Below are 27,459 nucleotides of genomic sequence, written 5' to 3'. Positions count from 1 at the left end.
ACATGTGAAACTCACATACACTGTATGTGAACCAACTGGAATTTATATAAAAACTTGGAAAAAACAAAGTTCTAGAACAAGAGCAGTACTTAAGGCTTGGTGGCAGCTGTCATCCCATTCTAATGGAGCCAAATTGTTCCCCTGCGTGTCTTTATAAAGGAGCCTAGCTGTGAGGCTAAACCCAGGGATCCAGATCCAGTGATGGCATACCATTCTAGAAGCATGTATAGATCCTTCTTCATGATGGCACCTTTCTTTATGGAATCCCTTCAGCTTCCTCACATCAAGAGGAATTTCTTTTCTTTAAATTGTTCCATATATTTTATGATGAAAAACAAGGGAAAAGAAGCACATTCCTTACTTATCTGAAAGGGTTGTGAAAGGGAGGAGTGATATTGATATGAATTTTATTCTGAATTATCATATGATACACATATATTATTACCATTTTTTAAAATGTAGTCCCTTTTGTCAAGCACAGTGTGTATTCCTCAGACTGTCTGTTCTAGTGAGTATGCATTATGTTAAATTTAAATATTTCTTTTGATCATGAAAGAACACTACAGCCCTCTTTCAACCTAATTGAGTAAATTAAGCTGCGCTTACTAGTAACATCTGGAAATGAAAAATCTACTTCACTTTTAGCCACCATTACTGTTCTGCAATTGTGGCCATCTCTGGGGACAAATGGGGCAAAAACAAAAACAAACAAAAAACATAAAAATTTATCCCCTCTCTTCCTGATCACTTCCTCAACTTTTGTCTCCCCTACACAAAATGCCTGATTTGCTTACTCTTTGGTATCCTCAGTTAGTTTTGAGGCTTTTTTTTGGTCCAGTGTTTTAAATGCTTTAAATATGGGCTTAAAGTGTTTAATGCCACCATACTGGAACCACAAATTGAATGAGAGTTGATTTATTTATCTTTTAAATTTTTACTTCTTTTTTTAAGTTTTTATTTTAATTCCAGTTAGATAACATATAGTGCTATATTAGTTTCAGGTGTACAATATAATAATTCAACACTTCCATACATCATCTGGTGATAAATGAGAGCTTAGACTCTAAGATGTTATGGAACTTTCAGCAATCATTTCTGTTATTGAGGAAGCATTAACAATAGAAGAGTAGCAGCATTTAAGATCAATAACACAAGTATATATAGAGGGAATTTGAATAGAACTTAGATATTTATCCTTTATGGCCATTCTATTTAACCACAAACTGACTGGATAGAGTGTGAACCCCTGAAAAAGAGAACACAAAACTGATTCTGAAGAGCCAACCCCAGGACCTAGCTCTCCCTCTGTGATATAGTGGTATGAAAAGTTTGCAAATGGTGGCCTATTTCAGGGGAATAATAACAGGAAGTGTTGAATGATATTTGGATATGTATCAGATTTGTGTCAAGCATATGATGGTAGAATTTGGGAAAGTGTCTAATGTTGCAAAGTAAATCTATTTACTACTTACAGATGTGGATTTCTTCCCTCCACTTCTCAACTGTTCACACCAAACCTATTCTCAATACCATTTCTTAAGAAACAACAGCAATATTTAAAGACCCTAAGAGTAGTACTAATGAAGTAGAAGCAACTGAGGCCATTGTGTTAGTGATCTATAGCCTTAAGAGTATCATGAGTGGGGCAGCAAGCAAATTCATCTTTGTTTTCTGATGTTACTGTAGACTTTGAACTCTACTCAGCAGCACTGAGTAGCACTGTAACTCTTTAGAATCTAACACCCATTTTTTTGTGGTAAAATCCTCAGGGCTTATCACCAGTTTGTTGTATGATATACTGGTCAGTTACTGATTCTGAGTGAGTTATTGATTATGGCAACTCTGCTAATTGGTGAATCGTTGGATCTGTTCATGGAAACTTACCTTTGAACTGTTTCTCTCTCCATCCAGCAGCAACAATTATTCTTCTCACTGACATTGATACCAGAAGTTAACTCTTCTTTTTAACGAACTCCTTTTGGTGAGTAGTTTAAATCTTGATTGGGGGTGGACATTTTTTGGATTCTCTTTCTAGGTTCTTTGGCTGATATAGTAATTAAATTGGCATAAAACAGATTAATAGGTGAAAAACAAGTTTACCTGCGTATGGCAGCACCATAAGACAGGTAAAGTCAGAGACAGTCCTGCAAGGGGAATACAATTGAGCCTTGTATACCCCTAAAGAGAAGGGATAAAAGGGTTAGGAATTCAGAGGAGGAAGACAATTCACAGGAACATGTGAGGAGCACATACTGGGTGAACAGATGTGTGTTCTGCCATGCAGTTGAGTCTTACTGACATAAAAATATATCTCTGGTAATAACTTTCTTCCTGGTACAGACTCCTTATGAAAATTGTTTTAAGCTGTTAAGGAAAAGATGAAAAGCTTTCTGAGTTTCCTATGTCTGTGTTACTTCCTGCTCAAAACAACTCCCTGCTAGAGCAATACATTTAGGGGTGATGTACTCTGCTCCCCTTCATGTCTCTCAACTGTATTCATTATGCAGTCTCAGGTTTTGATGATTTTTCTAAACACTACGCTAGGTATATAAAGATATCAGCTCATATACATGAAACAAAAATATTCTGTGTCTCTTTTTCTATGATTGTCAATCAACTTAGCCATAATATGGTTCCAAAATATTTATTTAGAGATTTAAGAACATAATGACACATAATGAATCATGACTCTAGTGTATATACTAGGTTCTAATATAAGAGGAATGTAAAAGCTTAGAATTTATAGTATTATAATATCTGAATGACAGATTAGTTCAGTTTGGGTTCCCTTGTACCAGTTTTTCTGATCACGCTAAATTTTTCCATAAGGTCTAAACACTTTACTTCCCTAGAAAGAGACCATTGATGGTATGTCCCTTTTTGTCTTCTTGTTTTGTTACTTTATTTCCTGGTAACACAGCAAAATTAGAGGAGAAAGCGTGTCCTGTTATTATTATGTTCACATCTCTACAGAAGATCCAGCAGCCGGAGACTCTTCTTCATCACATCTCCTTCCCTGGTCTCCCTTGTAAGCGAAATCTTTTGGCCACAAAATTATTTTGATGTATTTTTCCCACTTTAAAGTATATTCACATCCTCCGTCCCATTTCCCAAAGGATTGTAATTGCAATGTCACTTCCTTTAGATATGAGAGTCCTTTCTCCTTGGCCACCTGGTCATAAAGGCAAATTCCCTTATTTTCAGTGTATTTCCTCGTACTCCTGCATATCAAGAATTAGGCACTGACAGATGTTTTAATCAACTTCGACTGAGTGTGTATCACCTTCATTCTAATTCCACACCTATTGTGTAATAGCTTCAACATTCTACACTGGGTAATGTTACATATGTCACATGCCACGGTTGCTTCCCATCCAATGTGCAGTCAGGTAGGGCTCAGATCAGGGCATATGCATCCCCCCTGAAGCCTTCTCTACCCATTTGTCTACACCAAGGAACATGTATGCCATTTGATTCACGGGAGCCGCTGGACAGCATGACCATGATGAACCTCCAACCCAGATGCATTTTTTACAATATTTCTCCCCAGGAACACAAAATAGAAGATACTGTTTTTTTCTACCTTTGTGAAAAGATGATAAGGAACCAACATTCACTCCCCAACATTCCTGTATCTTTCACACAAGTCTTTCATAACTTTTTATCTCACCATTAGAAGTCCTGTATTTTCCACATTTTTATTAGCAATGATCATTCCTCCATCTAAACTTAAGAACCAAATACGTATTTTTATTACTTATTTTTTAAAGTTGACTTATTTATATTTAGACAGAGAGAGCATGAGCAGTGGATGGGGCAGATAGAGACAGGGAGAGAGAGGATCCCAACTCACACTGTCAGTTTACAGCCCAGCTTGACACTGGATCTCACGAACAGTGAGAACATGATCTGAGCTGAAATCTAGAGTCCCATGCTTAACCGGCCCAGCCACCCAGGCAACCCCGGGCATATGTATTTTTAAATGTATTCTAAACTGACCTCCCTATCTTTACTAGCAGTTGATACTTAACTACCTGGTTGTTGATTAGATTTTCATGTGGGAATCACATAAATTCTGTTAGGCACTTAAAAATTTGTTGCACCTCACATCATATTTCTGGTTACATTTTAATAGCATCATGATGAAGTCATGCTTGTACAAAACGTGTTTACTTGTTCTGATTGATTGTAATCAATGTTTGCTCTCTGATATTCCAAATGTCACCCTTTGGTCACTAGCAGTCCTCATTTTGATCTCTTTAAACCCTGAGTACCTCTTCTGATAGCAACATAATCTTGTTTACTTTATTAGAAGATCATAATGTTACAGGCTTGTTTTTACTTTTTTAAAACTTGGAACTGGTTGTACTAATGAGCCAGCTTCTTTATATGCAAGTTAATATTACAGCCCAATGTGGTATCAAGGTGTAAATTGGGTTCTCTTGAACACTGAGGATAGTACCAAAAATACTCCTTAAATAACTCTTGTGACAAGAACTCATCTCCTGTCTCTTCCTCCACCCTTCGCTGTCTATACCCCAACTTTCTTCCTTGTCTGTGAATTCATGTTGATGATTCCAACCAATTTTTACCTTTCAAAATTTCCTTTGTAAAGAGAGGCTAACAATTCTACGTATTCCAGTAAGAGTTGACTGTCAAAATATATTTTAAATATTATTTCCTTTTTTCTTCTTTTAAGCCATTTTTTTAAATGTTTATTTATTTATTTAAGATAGAGAAGATGAGCAGGGTAGGGACAGAGAGAGAGGGAGAGAGACTATTCCAGGCAGGAACCATGCTGTCATCTCAGACCCAACACTGAACTGTATTTTATGAACCTGAAGATCATCACCTGAGCTGAAATTATGAATGGGGTGCTTAAATGACTGAGCCACCCAGGCACCCCATCCCTTTTTCTATAATGATACTTGGCCCAGGCTTCCTGGAATTGTTTTCAAATTGTGCAATTCTGACGCTCTTATTTTGTCAGCTATTGCTATAACCAACTATTTGGGAAATATAAAAGGCTCACTTCAGAGTCATTTAGAAGAACTCCCAAGTCACTAAAACCCTGAGCTCTCAGTGTCAAAATGCATTTTTCCATATGTCTTGTGTCAGATAATAAAGACAAAATATATGCATAAATGAGACTCACAAGACTTGGTTTGCACTTTCTATATATGACACACTATTTATCTGTTTTCTTTCATACTTTTACTTTGTACCATTATCCATATTGTCATTATGGACAATTTAATTGCTCACATACAATTTCTCAGGCTTCCTGGAATACATTCGTGTCTGTTACCTCATGCTTGTACTACCCCAAAGATGTCACAAGTTGTACTCTAAAGATGCCACAAGTTAGAAAAAAAATTGAAATTAAACATTGCCAAAATTATTACAAACAGATTACTCCTACACAGAAATTATATAAAGGAAATATTCTATGAACCTACTAAGACCTAAGGCACTGTAGTTTCTTTACAGGGGTAAAAAAGCACACCTGAGGAAAGACTGGCTGGTCTGATAGTCAAGTGTTTTTGAAGCTTACATAAATGCGATTTATATATTTATTTTGTGGTTATATATATATATATATATATATATGATTTCGGATTAAGAGCATTATTTTAAAAAATATTACAGTAATTGCTCTTAAACTATTTTACCCATGCACACATAAAACCAAGACCTAGTGCATAAATAGAGGTTCCTGGGCATTGGACCAAACTCAACATGACCAGAATCCAGGATAGTAGCTTTCAGAGCCATCAGGTTATCAGTGTTTGTATGTGCTAACAAGAAAAAATATACAAAGGCAGACCATATAAAATTCTACTAAATTTCCCTCAAACAATTTATCTGTATTTTGTGAGCAACTGAAATATGGAAAACATAGACACATTCCTATTCAAATTTAAAGGACATTATTTTGGACTTTCTGTGTGCGTGTGTGTGTGTGTGTGTGTGTGTGTGTGTGCGCGTGCACACACACACCAACAATCATTTGTTTATTTACTTATTTAAATTTAAATCCAAGTTAGTTAACATATAGTGCAGTAATGGTTTAAGGAATGAATTTAGTGATTCATCACTTACATATAACACCCAGTGCTCATTCCAACAAGTGTCTTTCTTAATGCCCCTCACCCATTTAGCCCATCCCCTCACCCAACACCCTGCCAGCAACCTCAGTTTGTTCTCTGTTTAACAGTCTCTAACAGTTTGTCTAACTCTCTGATTTTATATTATTTTTCCTTCTGTTATGTTCATCTGTTTTGTACATTAAATTCCACATATAAGTCAAATCATACAATATTTCTCTTTCTCTGAATGACTTATTTTACTTTGCGTAATACACTCTAATTCCATCCAAGTTGTTGCAAAAATGGCAAGATTTATTTATTTTTCATAGGCAAGTAATATTCCATTGTGTGTGTGTGTGTGTGTGTGTGTGTGTGTTTGCACACATACATACCACTTCTTTTGTGTGTGTGTGTGTGTTATGACCATTTTTTTTTGGTTTTTTAAAAAATAACATTTATTCCCATCACCCTCAGTTTTTAAGAGTCTCTTATGCTTTGGCTCTCTCCTGCTCTAACCTCTTTTTTTTTTCCTTCCCCTCCTCCATGGATTTCTGTTACGTTTCTCAGGATCCACATAAGAGTGAAAACATATGGTATCTGTCTTTCTCTGTATGGCTTATTTCACTTAGCATCACACTCTCCAGTTCCATCCACGTTGCTACAAAGGGCCAGATTTCATTCTTTCTCATTGCCATGTAGTACTCCATTGTGTATATAAACCACAATTTCTTTATCCATTCATCAGTTGATGGACATTTCCGCTCTTTCCATAATTTGGCTATTGTTGAGAGTGCTGCTATAAACATTGAGGTACAAGTGCCCCTATGCATCAGAACTCCTGTATCCCTTGGGTAAATTCCTAGCAGTGCTACTGCTGGGTCATAGGGTAGATCTATTTTTAATTTTCTGAGGAACCTCCACACTGTTTTCCAGAGTGGCTGCACCAGTTTGCATTCCCACCAACAGTGCAAGAGGGTTCCCGTTTCTCCACATCCTCGCCAGCATCTATAGTCTCCTGATTTGTTCATTTTGGCCACTCTGACTGGCGTGAGGTGATATCTGAGTGTGGTTTTGATTTGTATTTCCCTGATAAGGAGCAACGTTGAACATCTTTTCATGTGCCTGTTGGCCATCCGGATGTCTTCTTTAGAGAAGTGTCTATTCATGTTTTCTGCCCATTTCTTCACCGGGTTATTTGTTTTTCAGGTGTGGAGTTTGGTGAGCTCTTTATAGATTTTGGATACTAGCCCTTTGTCTGATATGTCATTTGCAAATATCTTTTCCCATTCCGTTGGTTGCCTTTTAGTTTTGTTGGTTGTGTCCTTTGCTGTGCAGAAGCTTTTTATCTTCATAAGGTCCCAGTAATTCATTTTTGCTTTTAATTCCCTTGCCTTTGGGGATGTGTCGAGTAAGAGATTGCTATGGCTGAGGTCAGAGAGGTCTTTTCCTGCTTTCTCCTCTAGGGTTGTGATGGTTTCCTGTCTCACATTCAGGTCCTTTATCCATTTTGAGTTTATTTTTGTGAATGGTGTGAGAAAGTGGTCTAGTTTCAACCTTCTGCATGTTGCTGTCCAGTTCTCCCAGCACCATTTGTTAAAGATACTGTCTTTTTTCCATTGGATGTTCTTTCCTGCTTTGTCAAAGATGAGTTGGCCATACGTTTGTGGGTCTAGTTCTGGGGTTTCTATTCTATTCCATTGGTCTATGTGTCTGTTTTTGTGCCAATACCATGCTGTCTTGATGATGACAGCTTTGTAGTAGAGGCTAAAGTCTGGGATTGTGATGCCTCCTGCTTTGGTCTTCTTCAAAATTACTTTGGCTATTCGGGGCCTTTTGTGGTTCCATATGAATTTTAGGATTGCTTGTTCTAGTTTCGAGAAGAATGCTGGTGCAATTTTGATTGGGATTGCATTGAATGTGTAGATAGCTTTGGGTAGTATTGACATTTTGACAATATTTATTCTTCCAATCCATGAGCAGAAAATGTCTTTCCATTTCTTTATATCTTCTTCAATTACCTTCATAAGCTTTCTATAGTTTTCAGCATACAGATCTTTTACATCTTTGGTTAGAGTTATTCCTAGGTATTTTATGCTTCTTGGTGCAATTGTGAATGGAATCAGTTTCTTTATTTGTCTTTCTGTTGCTTCATTGTTAGTGTATAAGAATGCAACTGATTTCTGTACATTGATTTTGTATCCTGCAACTTTGCTGAATTCATGTATCAGTTCTAGCAGACTTTTGGTGGAGTCTATCGGATTTTCCATGTATAGTATCATGTCATCTGCAAAAAGTGAAAGCTTGATTTCATCTTTGCCAATTTTGATGCCTTTGATTTCCTTTTGTTGTCTGATTGCTGATGCTAGAAATTCCAGCACTATGTTAAACAACAGCAGTGAGAGTGGGCATCCCTGTCATGTTCCTGATCTCAGGGAAAAAGCTCTCAGTTTTTCCCCATTGAGGATGTTAGCTGTGGGCTTTTCATAAATGGCTTTCATGATGTTTAAGTATGTTCTTTCTATACCGACTTTCTCAAGGGTTTTTATTAAGAAAGCGTGCTGAATTTTGTCAAAGGCCTTTTCTGCATCGATTGACAGGATCATATGGTTCTTATCTTTTCTTTTATTAATGTGATGTATCACGTTGATTGATTTGCGAATGTTGAACCAGCCCTGCATCCCAGGAATGAATCCCACTTGATCATGGTGAATAATTCTTTTTATATGCTGTTGAATTCGATTTGCTAGTAGCTTATTGAGAATTTTTGCATCCATATTCATCAGGGATATTGGCCTGTAGTTCTCTTTTTTTACTGGGTCTCTGTCTGGTTTAGGAATCAAAGTAATACAGGCTTCATAGAATGACTCTGGAAGTTTTCGTTCCCTTTCTATTTCTTGGAATAGCTTGAGAAGGATAGGTATTATCTCTGCTTTAAACGTCTGGTAGAACTCCCCTGGGAAGCCATCTGGTCCTGGACTCTTATTTGTTGGGAGATTTTTGACAACTGATTCAATTTCTTCGCTGGTTATGGGTCTGTTCAAGCTTTCTATTTCCTTCTGATTGAGTTTTGGAAGAGTGTGGGTGTTTAGGAATTTGTCCATTTCTTCCTGGTTGTCCAAATTGTTGGCATATAATTTTTCATAGTATTCCCTGATAATTGTTTGTATCTCTGAGGGATTGGTTGTAATAATTCCATTTTCACTCATGATTTTATCTATTTGGGTCATCTCCCTTTTCTTTTTGAGAAGCCTGGCTAGAGGTTTGTCAATTTTGTTTATTTTTTCAAAAAACCAACTCTTGGTTTCGTTGATCTGCTCTACAGTTTTTTTAGATTCTATATTGTTTATTTCTGCTCTGATCTTTATTATTTCTCTTCTTCTGCTGGGTTTAGGCTGCCTTTGCTGTTCTACTTCTATTTCCTTTAGGTGTGCTGTTAGATTTTGTATTTGGGATTTTTCTTGTTTCTTGAGATAGGCCTGGATTGCAATGTATTTTCCTCTCAGGACTGCCTTCGCTGCATCCCAAAGCGTTTGGATTGTTGTATTTTCATTTTCATTTGTTTCCATATATTTTTTGATTTCTTCTCTAATTGCCTGGTTGACCCACTTATTCTTTAGTAGGGTGTTCTTTAACCTCCATGCTTTTGGAGGTTTTCCAGACTCTTTCCTGTGGTTGATTTCAAGCTTCATAGCATTGTGGTCTGAAAGCATGCATGGTATAATTTCAATTCTTGTATACTTATGAAGGGCTGTTTTGTGACCCAGTATATGATCTATTTTGGAGAATGTTCCATGTGCACTCAAGAAGAAAGTATATTCTGTTGCTTTGGGATGCAGAGTTCTAAATATATCTGTCAAGTCCATCTGATCCAATGTATCATTCAGGGCCCTTGTTTCTTTATTGACCATGTGTCTAGATGATCTATCCATTTCTGTAAGTGGAGTGTTAAAGTCCCCTGCAATTACCACATTCTTATCAATAAGGTTGCTTATGTTTATGAGTAATTGTTTTATATATTTGGGGGCTCTGGTATTCGGCGCATGGACATTTATAACTGTTAGCTCTTCCTGATGGACAGACCCTGTAATGATTATACAATGCCCTTCTTCATCTCGTTACAGCCTTTAATTTAATGTCTAGTTTGTCTGATATAAGTATGGCTACTCCAGCTTTCTTTTGGCTTCCAGTAGCATGATAAAGAGTTCTCCATCCCCTCACTCTCAATCTAAAGGTGTCCTCAGGTCTAAAATGAGTCTCTTGTAGACAGCAAATAGATGGGTCTTGGTTTTTTTATCCATTCTGATACCCTATGTCTTTTGGTTGGCGCATTTAGTCCATTTACATTCAGTGTTATTATAGAAAGATACGGGTTTAGAGTCATTGTGATGTCTGTATGTTTTATGCTTGTAGCGATGTCTCTGGTACTTTGTCTCACAGGATTCCCCTTAGGATCTCTTGTAGGACTGGTTTAGTGGTGACAAATTCCTTCAGTTTTTGTTTGTTTGGGAAGACCTTTATCTCTCCTTCTATTCTAAATGACAGACTTGCTGGATAAAGGATTCTCAGCTGCATGTTTTTTCTGTTCATCACATTGAAGATCTCCTACCATGCCTTTCTGGCCTGCCAAGTTTCAAAAGAGAGATCACTCACGAGTCTTATAGGTCTCCCTTTATATGTTAGGGCACGTTTATCCCTTGCTGCTTTCAGAATTTTCTCTTTATCCTTGTATTTTGCCAGTTTCACTATGATATGTTGTGCAGAAGATCGATTCAAGTTACGTCTGAAGGGAGTTCTTTGTGCCTCTTGGATTTCAATGCCTTTTTGCTTCCCCAGTTCAGGGAAGTTCTCAGCTATTATTTCTTCAAGTACACCTTCAGCACCTTTCCCTCTCTCTTCCTCCTCTGGGATACCAATTATGCATATATTATTATTTTTTTTTAGTGTATCACTTAGTTCTCTAATTTTCCCCTCATACTCCTGGATTTTTTTATCTCTCTTTTTCTCAGCTTCCTCTTTTTCCATAATTTTATCTTCTAGTTCACCTATTCTCTCCTCTGCCTCTTCAATCCGAGCCGTGGTCGTATCTATTTTATTTTGCATGTCGTTTAAAGTGTTTTTTCAGCTCCTCCTTAGTCGCTTGATCTCTGTAGCAAGAGATTCTCTGCTGTCTTCTATACTGTTTTCAAGCCCAGTGATTAATTTTATGACTATTATTCTAAATTCACTTTCTGTTATATTATTTAAATCCTTTTTGATCAGTTCATTAGCTGTTGTTATTTCCTGGAGATTCTTTTGAGGGGAATTCTTCCGTTTGGTCATTTTGGATAGTCCCTGGAGTGGTGTGGACCTGCAGGGCACTTCCCCTGTGCTGTGGTGTATAACTGGAGTTGGTGGGCGGGGCCGCAGTCAGACCTGATGTCTGCCCCCAGCCCACTGCTGGGGCCACAGTCAGACTGGTGTGTGCCCTATCTTTCCCTCTCCTAGGGGCAGGATTCACTGTGGGGTGGCATGGCCCGTCTGGGCTACTTGCACACTGCCAGGCTTGTGGTGCTGGGGATCTGGCGTATTAGCTGGGGTGGGTAGGCAAGGTGCACGGGGGCAGGAGGAGCAGGCTTAGCTCGCTTCTCCTTAGGTGATCCACTTCAGGAGGTGTTATGCCCAGAATTCGTGATCCCCAAAGACCACTAGGGAGCCGAGTCTGATGCAAAAGCAAAAGAGCCTTTATTCGAGCTAGCTCGAGCTCAATCCCCTACCTGCACCGATGCAGCGGTGAGATACCAGGGAGAGAGAGCGAGTTTCAAAAGCACAAAGGTTTTATAGGGGTCTAGGGGCAGTTGGTGAGGTAACGGCTGTGGCCTCAGCCGATTGGCTGGGGAAGGGTCATGGCCTCGGCCGATTGGCTGGGGAAGGGTCGGAGTCCTGTTACGCAGGTCGCTGGGAGTGTTTTGATCAGGAAGCTTGAATGGGTGAGCAGGAGGTTACTCAAGGGGAAGAGGCGCGGTCTGAGGTTTCTGCGATTTTCCCGGAAAAGGGGTCATATCGGGGACGTAGTCACTCAAGGTGGAGGACACAGAACAAGATGGAGTCGGCCGGCATAGGCCCGCCCTTTCATTCCCCCTTGTCATGTAGCTTACGGACCCAATCATGGGACCGGCTGCATTTATGGTGACAAGGGGAACAGAGTTTGGAGGTTTACGCAAAGTTCTGGGAAGCAAATGTCCCTGGGGTGGTCTGGGAGGTCTGATTAAGTATTGTCCCCAGCTGGTGTCTGTGATCTGCCAGGTCATGTTTTGGGGGGCGTGGGAACTCCTGGCAGCATGAGCAATGACAAGCAGAGTTAACAGAGTTACCAATATTAGGTGGGTCAAATGCACTGTAGCTTCAGCTTGAGCGGGTTGTGTTGGTCCTGTGTTGGTCCTGACTGATGGCCCAGCGCGTGGCAAAGTCCTTCCAGATGGAGGAGGGGTCCGCTGGCCGAACGTGGGTTGATGGACCCAGGTCGCGATGCCGTCTACTTTGAGAGTGGTGGGGGTTGTCAACACCACGATGTAGGGTCCCTCCCAGCGTGGCTCGAGGGTCTCTCTGTGGTGCCTCTTGACATAGACCCAGTCTCCCGGCCTGTACTGATGAGGTGTCGGGGTCGGGCCAGCCTCGTAGATGGCACAGAGGCGCGGCCAAATGTCCTCGTGTGCCCTCTGGAGCCCTCTCAAGGAAAGAAAAAGTTCTTGATCTTTAAACTCAGCAATAAGTTCAGCTCGAAGGCTGGGAATAACAGGGGGTGGCCTACCAAACATGATCTCGTAGGGAGTAAAACCCAGAGTGTAAGGAGTGTTTCTAACCCGGTAAAGGGCGTATGATAGGAGAGTCACCCAGTCCCTGCCAGTCTCCATGGTTAATTTGGTAAGGGTCTCTTTTAGGGTTCTATTCATTCTTTCTACCTGTCCTGAGCTCTGGGGCCTATAAGCACAATGTAATTTCCAGTTTGCCCCCACCACCTTGGCTACTGCCTGTGTTACCTGTGAGATAAAAGCTGGTCCACTGCCTGATCCTACCATGGCAGGAAAACCATACCTGGGTAAGATGTCTTCTAGTAGCTTCTTAGCCACCGTCTGAGCTGTTTCATGCTTGGTTGGGTATGCCTCCACCCAGCCAGAGAAGGTGTCTATAAATACTTTCCTGGTTTTACTTCAGTGAAGTCGACTTCCCATCGGGCTCCCGGTCTGGTGCCTTTGAGCCTGGTTTCTTTTTTATTTGATGTGGCTTTCGCGTTGGTGAGTTGGCAGATCTTGCAGGCAGATACAATTTGCTCTATTTTGGTGTCCTGTTGGTGAATCTTGATTCTGGCATGTCAGATTAAGTCTTTTAATTTTCGGGCCCCCATATGAGTAGACCGATGCATGTGCTCTAATATTGAGACTCTGAGCCGGTCTGGCAGCACGAGCTCCTTGTTAGGTGTATACCACCATCCCTTTATCTCCTGGTCCATGGGGAGTTTCTTGATTCACTGTAACTTCTCCTGGGAGTATTTGGTCTGGTCTGGTAAAACTGGGTCTCCCGGATCCGGTAGTTGTATGGTCATGGTGGGGACTGAAGTAAGGGCTACTGCCTTGGCTGCCTGGTCAGCCTTTTGATTACCTCTAGCTACTGGGTTATCAGCTTTTTGGTGCCCTTGGCAGTGGATAATGGCTAGCTTGGCAGGAAGCCATAAGGCCATGAGCAGGTTAAGTATCTCTTGCTTATTTTTTATAGTCCGTCCTTCTGCCATCAGTAACCCCCTCTCCTGATAAATTGCCCCATGAATATGAGCTGTGGCAAATGCATAACGGCTGTCTGTGTAGATGTTAAGCCATTTTCCAGCTCCCAGCATCGGTGCCTTGGTGAGGGCTATGAGCTCCGCCCGCTGGGCTGATGTTCCGGAGGGTAGAGCCTCCGCCCATACGGTGTCCGTTTCGGTGACCACCGCTGCACCCGCATACCTGTGTCCATCTCGCACAAAGCTGCTGCCATCAGTGAACCAAGTAGCCTCGGCATTGGGGAGGGGCCGGTCGGTCAGTTCCGTCCGGAATCCATGTACTTGTTCCAGGATTCCCACACAGTCATGTAGTGGAGCACCTAGGTCAGGGTCGGGCAGCAGGGTTGCAGGATTGAGGGCTGCACTGGGGTGGAACCGCACTCGTGGAGGGTTGAGTAGGAGGCTCTGGTAATGAGTCACACGTGTGTTGCTCATCCATCAGGAGGCTGTTTCAGGACCCCTTCAATGGCGTGTGGGGTCGTGATCCAGATCTCCTGTCCTAGGGTCAGTTTGTCTGCATCCTTGACTAGGAGTGCTGTCGCCGCAATAATTCTTAGGCATGGCAGCCAGACGGCAGCCACTGGGTCTAGTTTCTTAGACAGGTAAGCCACTGGGTGGTTCCAAGGGCCTAAGGCTTGAGTTAGAACCCCTTTTGCTATTCCCTTATGTTCGTCTACAAAGAGGTGGAAGGGCTTCGCAATGTCTGGTAGGCCCAGGGCTGGGGCACTTAGAGGGCCTTTTTTAACTGACTAAAGGCAGTTTCTTCTTTTTCAGCCCATTTAAATGTTTTCCCCTCTTTGGTAGCTTCATATAGGGGCCTGGCGATCTCAGCAAAACCTGGAACCCAGAGGCGGCAGTAGCCGGCTGATCCTAGGAATTCCCTCACTTCTCTTCGGGAGGTGGGAGTAGGGATCTTTAGGACAGTTTCTTTTCTGGCATCTGATAACCGCCGCTGTCCACCCTCCAGGATATATCCCAGGTAACTTACCCTCTCCCTGAATATCTGAGCCTTCTTCGCGGATGCCCGGTAGCCTAAGGCCCCCAGGGTAGCCAGCAGGTCCTGGGTCCCTCGCTCACAGTCTTTGGCCGTGTCAGCAGCATTCTGGATGTCATCTACGTACTGTAGAAGGGTGAGGCCAGGATGCTCCCTTCTATACTCACCCAGGTCCTCGTGTAGTGCCTCGTCGAAGATGGTGGGTGAATTTTTGAATCCCTGAGGTAGCCGTGTCCAGGTGAGTTGCCCACTGTAGCCCTCCTCCGGATCATGCCACTCGAAGGCGAACAAGGGTTGGCTCTGGGGTGCCAGCGGCAGACTGAAGAAGGCATCCTTTAAATCTAGTACAGTATACCAGACCCTGGAGGGCGCCAAGGAGCTCAAGAGAGTATATGGGTTGGGAACAGTTGGGTGTATGTCCGCGACCCTCTTATTTACTTCCCGGAGGTCTTGTACTGGTCGGTAGTCATTTGTTTGAGGCTTTTTGACCGGCAGTAGGGGGGTGTTCCAGGCAGACTGGCAAGAAACTAGTACCCCTAGGCTTCGTAGTCTCCGGATGTGTGGCTGGATCCCCTTCCGGGCCTCCTGAGACATGGGGTATTGTTTGAGCCTTACCGGACTCTCTCCTGGCTTGAGCTCTACCAGGACTGGGGTCCTGTGAGCGGCTAGTCCCATCTCCCCCGTCTCTGCCCAAACCGAAGGGAATTCTTGTAGCCATCAGTCTATATTATCCTCTCTCGGGAGCGCCTCCTGGTGGAGGCGGTATTCATCCTCCAGTTTCATGGTCAGGACCTGGATGGGGTGGCACTTGCCATCAGTGATCTAAGGCCCCCCTTGTCTGAAAGTTATCTGAGCTCCAATCTTGGTCAGTAAGTCCCGTCCTAACAGAGGGTAGGGGCATTCTGGTATTACCATAACGGAGTGGGATACTCGGCCCGTTCCCAAATCTACTGTTCTTCGGGTAGTCCATGAATACTGGCTCATACCAGTTGCCCCTTGTACCCAGGACTTCTTGCTGGCTAGTTTTCCTTGTGGGGTGTGGAGGACCGAATGTTGTGCTCCGGTGTCGACAAGGAAGTCAACAGGGGTCCCCTCCACTTTAAGAGTTACCCTGGGTTCGGGGAGAGGGTCTAAACCCTGACTCCCCTAATCACTTAGTTCATCTAGCTCTAGGACTTTTACTCAATCAGTCTTGCTTCCCTTCCCGCCGGCCCTTTTTGGACAATCTCGGGCCCAATGCCCTATCTCCTTGCAGTATGCGCACTGATCCTTCTGCAGCCTCTGCTCCCCCCCACCCCCCTTGGTGGTTCCTTTACCTTTTCTTGCGTCGTCTGCCAGCTGCCGGAGACGGCGGTCTTGTTCCTCAGGGAAGTCAGCAGTGGTAGCTATTAGTATTCTGGCCAGGTCTCGAGTCTGCTTACTGCTGGCAGCCACCATGGCACGAGCCTGCTTGTCCTCAGGAGGCTCCCAGTTGTTATATACCTTTTCGGTTACCACCAGTAAGTCCTGCAGACTTTTTTCTCCTAGTCTATCTATTTTCTGTAATTTTCTCCTAATGTCTATGGCCGATTGGTTTACAAAGGCCATGATAACAGCTGCCTTGCTTTCCGGAGCCTCTGGATCCATGGGGGTATACGTACGGAATGCCTCCATGATCCATTCTAAAATGGCAGCCGGAGATTCATCTTTCCCTGTTGTACATTTCCTACCTTGGCCAAATTGGTTGGCTTTCTAGCAGCCATTCGGAGACCCCCCATTACAGTCTGGCGGTAGACCCGGAGCCTCTCCTTACCTTCTGCCGTGTTGAAATCCCACCGGGACCGAGTTAAGGGGAAGGAGGCATCTATCTGAGCCTGGTTGGTGGTAGGATTCCCGTCTGCGCCCGGAACTAGTTTTCGGGCCCCATTGAGGATTCTTTCTCTTTCTTCAGTCATGAACAGGACCTGCAAAAGCTGCTGGCAATCATCCCATGTGGGCTGATGGGTAAAAAGAACAGAGTCTAATAAATCAATAAGCCCTGCCGGTTTCTCGGAAAACTTAGGATTCTGAGCTTTCCAATTGTAGAGGTCACTAGTGGCGAAAGGCCAATAGTGATGGGGCTGATTCCCCTCCGCGTCTGGGGGTCCGGTGGCTCGCAGGGGCAGAATAGTGGAGTTGGCAGCGGAGGCGGATTGCTCCCTCTGAGCCCTTTGTCTGGTAAAGGGCGGGCTTCCCACTGGAGCGTTTCCGCCTCCTGCTCTCGGAACAGTGTCTGCCTCCCCCGGAGGGGGAGTATGGTGTTCTTCCGGTCTCCTAGAGGGGTTATACGGGGGAGGAAAAATTAATTCTTCTTCAGTACCCCCCTGTAGGACAGGGTAGAGGGGTGCTGAAGGCTGGGTAAGACTTTTCTTGTTTTCCTTCTTTGTCCCCTGCAAAGCAAGAATGGGTTTGGTCCGGAGGGAGCGGGGCTAGGAAGGGCTTAAGCCAAGAGGGTAGGTAGAGGGGTTGTCTGAGTCTGTCCCATAACATCTGTCCAGTAAGTCCACAGAACAAAACAGAGAAACACAGAAACAGAGGGCCCCTAGAAAGTCTTCCAACTCCATGGAAGCAAAACTGAAAGCTAGCTTAGACCTTTGAGGGGATTCCACGTCCCTCCAAAACCGATGAGGGGATTCCACATCCCTCCAAAGACAACGGCCTCACACCGACCAGCGGGAGCGACCTGCCTCATCTCAGACCTTTGAGGGGATTCCACGTCCCTCCAGAAGGGAGAATTGGAACGTCTTCTGAAACTCCCAGCCCGTGGTCCTCCTGTGCATCCACTTAGACTGCGTCGGACACTACCAGAATTCCAGAAATGAGCTCACACAGAAAAGACAGAACAACCAGACAGACACTAACCGTGGCCAGTCAGGCTCTCCGGGTCGAGGGTCCCTCGGGGGTCTTGGGGATCCCAGATGAGCCCCCAAATGTTATGCCCAGAATTCGTGATCCCCAAAGACCACTAGGGAGCCGAGTCTGATGCAAAAGCAAAAGAGCCTTTATTTGAGCTAGCTCGAGCTCAATCCCCTACCTGCACCGACGCAGCGGTGAGATACCAGGGAGAGAGAGCGAGTTTCAAAAGCACAAAGGTTTTATAGGGGTCTAGGGGCAGTTGGTGAGGTAACGGCTGTGGCCTCAGCCGATTGGCTGGGGAAGGGTCGTGGCCTGGGCCGATTGGCTGGGGAAGGGTCGGAGTCCTATTACACAGGTCGCTGGGTGTGTTTTTTTATTTTTTTTATTTTTTTAACGTTTTATTTATTTTTGAGACAGGGAGAGACAGAGCATGAACAGGGGAGGGTCAGAGAGAGGGAGACACAGAATCTGAAACAGGCTCCAGGCTCTGAGCTGTCAGCACAGAGCCGACGCGGGGCTCGAACTCGCGGACTGCGAGATCGTGACCTGAGCTGAAGTGGGACACTTAACCGACTGAGCCACCCAGGCGCCCCTTGCTGGGTGTGTTTTGATCAGGAAGTTTGAATGGGTGAGCAGGAGGTTACTCAAGGGGAGGAGGCGCGGTCTGAGGTTTCTGCGATTTTCCCGGAAAAGGGGTCATGTCGGGGACATAGTCACTCAAGGTGGAGGACACAGAACAAGATGGAGTTGGCCGGCGTAGGCCCGCCCTTTCAGAGGGGCCCTGTGGCAGCGGGAGGGAGTCAGACCCGCTGTCGGAGGGGTGGCTCCGCAGAAGCACAGTGTTGGGTGTTTGCACAGAGCAAGCAAGTTCCCTGGCAGGAACTGGTTCCCTTTGGGATTTTGCCTGGGGGATGGGCGAGGGAGATGGCACTGGCGAGCGCCTTTGTTCCCCGCCAAACTGAGCTCTGTCTTCCCGGGGCTCAGCAACTCTCCCTCCCTTCGTCCTCCAGCCTTCCCGCTTTCCGAGCAGAACTGTTAACTTATGACCTCCCAGATGCTAAGTCCCGCTTGCTGTCGGAACACACTCCGTCAGACCCCTCCGCTTTTGCAAGCCAAACTCAGGGGCTCTGCTTGGCTGGCAGGCCGCCTCTCCGCCCCAGCTCCCTCCCGCCAGTCCGTGGAGCGCGCACCGCCTCGCTGCCCTTCCTACCCTCTTCCGTGGGCCTCTCATCTGCTCTTGGCTCCGGAGACTCCGCTCTGCTAATCCTCTGGCAGTTTTCTGGGTTATTTAGGCAGGTGTAGGTGGAATCTAAGTGATCAGCAGGACGCGCGGTGAGCCCAGCGTCCTCCTATGCCGCCATCTTCCGATGATCCCCATACCACTTCTTCTTTATCCATTCATCGGTAAATTGACATTGGGCTCTTTCCATAATTTAGCTATTGATAGTGCTGTGCCTATCAGGTGCATGTGCCCCTTCGAATCACTTTATCTTTTGGATAAATACCTTGTAGTGCAATTGCTGGGTCAAAGGGTAGTTCTATTTTTAATTGTTTGAGGAAACTCCACGCTGTTTTCCAGAGTGGCTGCACCAGTTTGCATAGTCACTGGCAGTATGAAAGGGAAAACCCTTTCTCCACATCCTCACCAACATCTGTTGTTTCCGGAGTAGTGAATTTTAGCCATTCTGACTGGTGCCATTACGGTTTTGATATGTAGTACCATGATGGTGAATGATGTTGAGCATCTTCTCATGTGTCTGTTAGCCATCTGGATGTCTTCCTTGGAAAAGTGTTTATTCATGTCTTCTGCCCATTTCTTCACTGGTTTTATTTTTTAGGGGGTCTTGAGTTTGATGAGTTCTTTATAGATTTTGGATACTAACCCTTTATCTGATATGTCATTTGAAAATGCCTCCTTCTATTCTTGCCTTTTAGTTTTGCTGATTGTTTCCTTTGCTCTGCAGAAGCTATTTTACCTTGATGAGGTTCCAGTCATTCATTTTTATTTTTGTTTCCCTTGCCTCTGGAGACACATCAAGTAAGAAGTTTCTGTGGCCAAAGTTAAAGAGGTTGTTGCCTGTTTTCTCCTCTAGGATTTTGATGGCTTCCTGTCTAATGTTTAGGTCTTTCACCTGTTTTGAGTTTATTTATGTGTATGGTGTAAGAAAGTGTCCAGGTTGGTTCTTCTTCATGTTGCTGTCCAGTTTTCTCAACACCATTAGCTGAAAAGGCTGTAATTTTTCCATTAGATATTCTTTCCTGCTAGTCAAATATTAGTTGGCCATACATTTTTGGATCCATTTCTCTCTTCTGTTCCATTGATCTATGTGTCTGTTTTTGTGCCATTACCATACTGTTTTGATGACTACAGCTTTGTAATACAGCTTGAAGTCTGGAATTGTGATGCCTCCAGCTTTGGTTTTCTCTTTAAACATTACTTTGGCTATTCAGGATCTTTTCTGGTTCCATACAAATCTTAGAATTGTTTTTGCTGGCTCTGTGAAGAACAGTGGTGATATTTTGATAGAGGTTTCATTGAATATGTAGATTGCTTTGGGTAGTATTGACATTTCAACAATATTTGTTCTTCCAATCCATGAGTATGGAACATTTTTCCATCTTTTGTGTCTTCTTCAATTTCTTTCATAAACTTTCTATACTTTTCAGTGTATAAATTTTTCATCCCTTTGCCAATTTTATTCCTAGGTACTTTATGGTTTTTGGTGCACTTGTAAATGAGATTGATTCCTTTATTTCTCTTTCTGCTGCTTCATTATTGGTGTATAGAAATTCAACCCACTTCTGTACATTGATTTTATATCCTGCGACTTTGCAGAATTCATGTATCAATTCTAGCAGTTTTTTGGTGGAGTCTTTTGGGTTTTCCACATTGAGTATCATGGTGTCTGCAAAGAGTGAAAGTTTGACTTCCTCCTTGTCAATTTTGATGTCTTTTATTTCTTTGTGTTGTCTTATTGCTGAGTCTAGGACTTCCAACACTATGTTGACAAACAGTGGTGAGAGTAGGCATCCTTGTCGTGTTGCTGATGTTAGGGAGAAAGCTCTGTTTTTTCTGGTTGAGGATGATATTAGTGGTGGGTATTTCATATATGGTTTTTATGATTTTCAGGTATTATTATCCTATCCCTAGTTTCTTGAGTGTTTTTATCAGGAGAGGTTGCTATATTTTATTAAATGCTTTTTCTGCATCTATTGAGAAGATCACGCTGTCCTTATCTTTTTTTTTTTATTAATGTGATGTATTACATTGATTGATTTGTGGATAGTGAGCCAGGCCTGCATCACAGGAATAAATCCCAGGTGGTCATGGTGATTAATTCTTCTAAAGTATCGTTGGATCTGCTTTGCTAGTATCTTGTTGAGACTTTTTGCATCTATGATCACGAGGGAAATTGGTCTATAGTTCTCTTTTTTGTGGGGTCTTTGGTTTTGGAATCAAGGTAATGCTGGCCTCATAGAATGAGTTTGGAAGTTTTTCTTCCATTTCTATTTTTGGAACAGCTTCAAAGAATAGTGTTAACTGTTCTTTACTTATTTCATAGAATTCCCCTGGAAAGTCATCCTGCCCTGGACTCTTGTTTTTGGGAGATTTTTGTTTACTGATTCAATTTCTTTACTGGTTATGGGTCTTTTCATGTTCTCTTATTTCTTCCTATTTCAGTTTTTTATTTTATATGTTTCTAGGAATATCTCCATTTCTTCCAGATTGCCCAATTTGTTGGCATATAATTGCTCATAATATTCTCTTATTATTGTTTCTATTTCTGTAGTGTTGATTGTCATCTCTCCTCTGTCTTTTGTGATTTTATTTATTTGGGTATTTTCCTTTTCTTTTTGATTGATCTTACTAAGGGGTTATCAATTTTGTGAATTCTTTCAAAGAACTAGCTCCTGATTTTGTTCATCTATTGCTGTTGTTGTGGTTGCTGTTGTTGTTGTTTGGTATTGTTTATTTCTGTTCTAATCTTTATTTTTTCCCTTCTTCTGCTGGTTTGGGGCTTAGTTTGCTATTCTTTTTCCAGCTCTTTAGGTGTGAAGTTAGGTTGTGTATTTGGGACCTTTCTTCCTTCCTTAGGAAGGCTTAGATTGCTATATACTTCCCTCTTATGACTACCGCTTCTACTTCCTAAAGGTTTTGGGCTGTCAGTTTTTCCTTTTCATTGACATACATGTACTGTTTTAATTTCTTTGTTAACCTATTCATTCTTCAGTAGGATATTCTTTAATCTCAAAGTATTCATGGTCTTTCCATATGTTGTCTTGTGGTTCATTTCAAGTTTCATAGCGTTATGGTCTGAAAATATTCATGTTATCATCTCAATCGTTTTTTACTCTTTGAGGGCTTATTTGTGTCTCAGTACGTGATTCTGGAGAATGTTCCATGTGCACTCAAGAGGAATATGTATTCTTCTGCTTTAGTAGGAAATGTTCTGAATATATCTGTTAAGTCCACCCGGTCCAGTGTGTCATTCAAAGTCATTGTTTCCTTGTTGAGTTTCTGCTTGGATGATCTGTCCATTGCTATAAGGGGTGTTAAAGTCTCCTACTATTATGGTATTATTATCAATGAGTTTCTTTGTGCTTGTGATAATTGATTTATATATTTGGGTGGTTTCATGTTGGGCACATAAATATGTACAATTGTTAGATTTTCTTCATTGATAGATCTCTTAATTACAACATAATGCCCTTGCTCATCTCTTTTTATAGTCTTTATTTTAAAATCTAGTTTGCCTGATATAAGTATGACCACTTCAGATTTCTTTTGATGACCATTAGCATGATAGGTGGCTCTGCATCCCCTAACCTTCAATCTGTAGGTGTCTTTAGACCTAAAATGAGTCTCTTGTAAACAGCATATATATGGGTCTTGTTTTCTTATCCAATCTGATACCCTATGTCTTTTGATTGGAGCGTTTAGTCCATTGACATTTAGAGTGAATGCTGAAAGATATGATTTAGTGCCATTGTGTTGCCTGTAGTGTTGGTGTTTCTGGTGATGTTTTCTGGTTCTTTCTAGTCTATGTTCCTTTTGTTCTTTTTTGTTTTGTTTTGTCTTTTCTTTACTCAAAGACTCCCCTTTAAAATTTCTTGCTGGGCTGGTTTAGTAGTAACAAACTCCTTTAGTTTTTGTTTGTCTGGGACATTCTTTCTCTCTCCTTCTCTTTTGAATAACAGCCTTCTGAATGAAGAATTCTTGGCTGCATATTTTTCTGATTTAACACGTTGAATATATTCTGCCACTCCTTTATAGCCTATAAAGTTTCTCTGGTTAGATATGCTGTGAACCCGATCTGTCTTCCATTATTGGTTAAGGACTTTTTCCCCCCCTTTCTGCTTTCATAAATCTTTCCTTGTCTCTTTATTATGTGAATTTGACTATGATATGCCTTGGTGATGGTCATTTTTTGTTGAATCTAATGAGAGTTCTTCATGTTTCTTGGATTTTGAAGTCTGTGTCCTTCCCTAGATTAGTAAAGTTTTCTGATATAATTTGCTCACATAACCTTCAGCCCCTTTTTCTCACTTTATCTTTTGGGACTCCTATTGTTCTTTTTAATAAATCACTGAGTTCTCTAAGTCTTGTATTGTGATTTTTTGCCTTTGTTTCCCTCCTTTTTTCTACTTCATTATTCTCCATAATTTTGTCTTCTATATCACTGATTCACTGCTCTGATTCATCCATCCCTGCCGTTGTGGTAACCATTCAAGACTGAATCTCTGTTATACCTTTGTAATTTCATCCTGACTAGATTTTATTTCTTTTTTTCTCTGCATAAAAGGATTTTACGGTTTTTTCAACTCCAGCTAGTATCCTTATAATCGTGGTTTTAAATTCTAGTTCAGATATCTTACTTATATATGTGTTGATTTCATCTCTAGCCATCATTTCTTCCTGTTCTTTCTTTTGGGGAGAATTCTTACCATTTTGGAGGAAGAAAAAAATTAATAAAATAAACATTAAAAATTAAAAACAAACAAAATTCAAATAAAGGAAGGTAGATACTAGGTGTGTTTTGGTCTGCATGTTGAAAGAAGCTTGATAAAATAAAGAAAAAAAAGGAAAGAAAATAAAGACAAAAAGGTAAGAAAAAGATTAAAAATTAAAAAATATTTATATAATAAAATAGAATAAAATGAAATAACGAAAATATAGGATAAAAAATTTTTAAAAATAAAAAATAAAATAAAAACAATGAAAATAAAATTTTCTTTTTCTGTATCTGAGAAAGAGGAAGAAAAGAAAAAAAGAAAGAAAATAATTTAAGCAAAACAGTAGCAAAGAGAATGCACAAATAAATGAACCAGTTAACAGATGAAACCCAAATGAAGTTACATCTAGTTTCCCCTAGAATGGAAACTATGAAGCATTCTATTGTCCTTACACTAAGCAGGTGGAGTGACTTCTGCTGGTCTTCTAGGGGATGTGATTTTAAACACAGCTGGACGGCGCCTGGTGTAATGGCTCCATTCTCCAGTAGGTGATGCTATTTAGCTTATTGGGGTAGATCAGTGTGGCTCAATGAACATGTGCACATACATGTGCATGGGAGAGGTGGAAATGACTTCACCCAGCTCTCTAGTCTCTGGCACAGGATCTTCACGCTCTCACTGGCCTGTGATCAAGGACCCCTCCTTTGTCTCAGGCCTGCATCCACTCCCCACCTCTTTCCTGTCTGTGTCCAATCTGTCCACCTGCCAGGTGGCACCTCCCTCCAGAGTTTTATCTCAGATGTGGTTGTGTTTCAGAACCTCACACTTCAGAGACTCCTGCAGCTTGGACCTGCAATGACCCTCTGGAGGAGGGTCTCACTGAGCAATGGCACGTGCCAGCTTGCCCCAGAAAATGCTCGTGCAATCACGCAGTGGCAGAGGTTCAGAGATTATGGAAAATCACAACACACAGTCAGTGTCAGGTTTCACTGCACTCTGGCATCTTTGTCCCAATACCAGCAAACGTGGCTGCTCTCAAGGGTCTGCTGGACTTTTGCCTGTGGGGAGGCTGTATGGCCTCTACCAAATGAACTCCAAGCAGGGGAACCACTTCTCATGTGGCACTTGGACCCCACAGATTGCACTGCCTGTCCCTGGGGATTTGCTGTACTTCCTCACCAGAGCACCATCAGGCACTGAGCTCTGGCACTTCAGACTCTGTGCTCCACTGTTTAAAAAATACTGGTGGTATTGAAACCCTCTCTCCCTTTCAATGGTTTTAGGGAACAGGTTTCTTGTTCATTCCCCTGCGACTGTTTTCACTCTTTCTCTCTCTTTCTGTCCAGCTACTTTCGAGTGAGTGCTTTTCTTGCATGATCCTGATGTGCTACACTCTCCTCCTTTCTCTTTCTCTGTCCCCTCTTCACAAAAATAGCTCCCTGCCCTCGTGACTTTTCTCTCCCCCAGTTCACCTCTCTGCACCATGTATCTGCCAACTTCTGTGGCTCATGTTATGCAGATTGTTGTGTTAATTCTCATATAAATTTCCTAGGTGTTCAAAATGGTTTGGCGGTGATCTAGCTGTGTTTCAGGGATGAGACAAGCTCAGGGTCTCCATGCTGCTCTGCTATGTTAACTCCTCCCCATTCTTTTGGACTTTTAGACTTTGAAATTGGCTTTTTAGATGATTTTGAAATTAGAGATAATAATGTTTTCATAGTCTCTTTGTACTTTTACCCTCAAATACATCTGCAGGTCAATATGAATTCAAAATAAATTAAGTAGTCCTTGTTAAAGACTTCGTTGATGACACAGGTGTTGTACCAGTGATTCCCAATGGCTTGGACATATGGTGTATAATAATTCATTCTTCTGAAACACTCTGGATGCGATCCATTTATCCTATTAACATAAAACCTCCTTTATACTTTTTGTTATTGAACTATCATGTGTTCTAGGAACAGAGATGACTTATCAACTACAATTCATCAATAGGAAACCTGAGATCTTTGATAGGTAATCTGCAAACAATTTTCATAGTATCTCAGTGAATTAACAGGTTTAGTTATTTCACAATATACAGAAATGCTTCTGTCTACATGAAGAAAGTATTTCTACTGCCTTTTACATAGATCTATCTGATTTACTTTACCCAAATGATCATCCCTGAGGTGAGGCACAGGATGTATTTCAAACACGAGACACATTCCTGGTGACAGCGTTTTTTGGACCTTCACTATATACAAATATCCTAGTTTGTGTGTGAAAATTTAGATTTCAGGCACCACTCCATAGAAATTTAGATTTTGCAGGCTTTCAGGAAGATCCAGAGATCTGAAATTTGTGGGTAGTCTGTAACCAAACTTTAAGTTATATTCATTGATGGCTTCTATGTATTGATTTTAGTAGTAATTGGGGTGTGTGTGTGTGTGTGTGTGTGTGTGTGTGTGACTATGTCTCTATCTTTCTATAAAATCATTCTCACAGTTTGAAAAAGGTAGCCAATGATCTGGTCAACAGTTTCTGAAATTAACTTCACTAGAACATTCTGATCTTTTAATCTTGAATACTCTGAAATAGTTTTTGATAGCTCCAGATAATGGAGGAGTCTTAGAAAGTTTAATTTAAAAATGGTTGTTTTTATGGCATATGTGTTCTGTATATTGATACTGATTTCCAGAATGTGATTATATTTCTGGCTATAAGAAACATTTGTGTTGAAATATAATTGGTATATTAGTATCTAAACAGCTAAATATTTACAGTTTTAAAAGAAAATCAGTGGGACTCTCTAGGTGAAATAAATCAAAATTTGCCAAATAAATCCAGAATGCCAAAAATTATTGTTTTTAAATATTAATGGTTTCAAGGGCAACTGCCTTATAGATTAATTATGATGTACATATATTGTTCATGAACATGGATAATTTATTTCACTTGAAAAGAATCAAATTAATTTTAAAGACAAGAGAGAACATGTAGAGTGACAAAGGTGGATTTTTCTCATATACTTGAGGTTCAGCAGTAAAATCCTGAAACTCTCTGTCCATCTATGCTGCCAGGGTCTGTGGCATTTCTGCACCAGGGTTTTCTGCCTGTCTTTCAGGAAACGGAGCAAGTCCATTCTCCACTGTTTGCTTTCATGAGTTCCTAAGTGAGACAAGCTGTATTGGGATCCTGAGACATTCTGATGGGAAGCCAAGCATCACTTTGGGTTAATAAGATTCAGAGAATCTACCAGTGCCCAAAATGTTCATACCTATTGGGAAGAATAAATGAACAAAAGATTCAGCTCTTGCCTTCTGACACTGTCAGACCATCTGAGGATATTGTGGTAAAGGGCCAATTAGTTGTTTCCTACAGAATTTTTCTTAATTTACCAAGAGTTGACTAACTCTCTTAATTTTTTAAAAATGTTTATTTCTTTTAAGAGAGAATGAGCAACCAGGGGAGGGGCAGAGAGAAAGAGAGAATCCCAAGCAGGATGAAGGTTGTCAGTGCAGAGCCCAATGAAGGGCTCAATTCAAAGAACAGCAAGATCATGACCTGAGCTGAATTAAAAATTGGTTGCTTAACCGAGTCACCCAGGCATCCTTGACTCTCTTTCTTCTTATTATTCTTCTTCTTTTTTTAAAGTTTATTTATTTTCGAGAGAGCGTGAGCAGGGGAGGGGCAGAGAGAGAGGGAGACACAAAATCTGAAGCAGGCTCCAGGCCTTGAGCCGAGCATCCCTGACTCTCTTAATGTGTGCAGTG

At 41.8% G+C, this 27,459-nt stretch overlaps 2 protein-coding genes across 3 annotated transcripts in view; one reads left to right on the top strand and one right to left on the bottom strand.

Annotated features, from left to right (window-relative positions):
* The first annotated feature begins 1,836 nt into the window (after positions 1-1,836).
* Positions 1,837-27,459, top strand: part of LOC106968336 (amine sulfotransferase-like) — a 65,228-nt gene continuing 39,605 nt past the window's right edge. The window contains exon 1 of one of the 2 annotated variants that reach the window (XM_027057041.2): positions 1,837-1,981. The gene's annotated coding sequence lies outside the window, so the exon portion shown is untranslated. The remainder of the gene's footprint in view (positions 1,982-27,459) is intronic. The other variant, XM_027057039.2, reaches the window with a different exon arrangement.
* On the bottom strand, positions 13,398-15,658 carry LOC128315541 (uncharacterized). Its single transcript, XM_053222346.1, has 2 exons — positions 15,043-15,658; positions 13,398-14,201 (listed from the first exon to the last, which is right to left on the bottom strand). Exons 1-2 carry the CDS (start codon positions 15,548-15,550, stop codon positions 13,591-13,593), a joined length of 1,119 nt encoding a protein of 372 aa, XP_053078321.1. The 5' UTR covers positions 15,551-15,658; the 3' UTR covers positions 13,398-13,590.

This window comes from Acinonyx jubatus, chromosome B2 (assembly GCF_027475565.1).
Source record: "Acinonyx jubatus isolate Ajub_Pintada_27869175 chromosome B2, VMU_Ajub_asm_v1.0, whole genome shotgun sequence".
Lineage (NCBI taxonomy): Eukaryota > Metazoa > Chordata > Mammalia > Carnivora > Felidae > Acinonyx > Acinonyx jubatus.
This window is presented reverse-complemented; position numbering and strand designations above follow the sequence as displayed.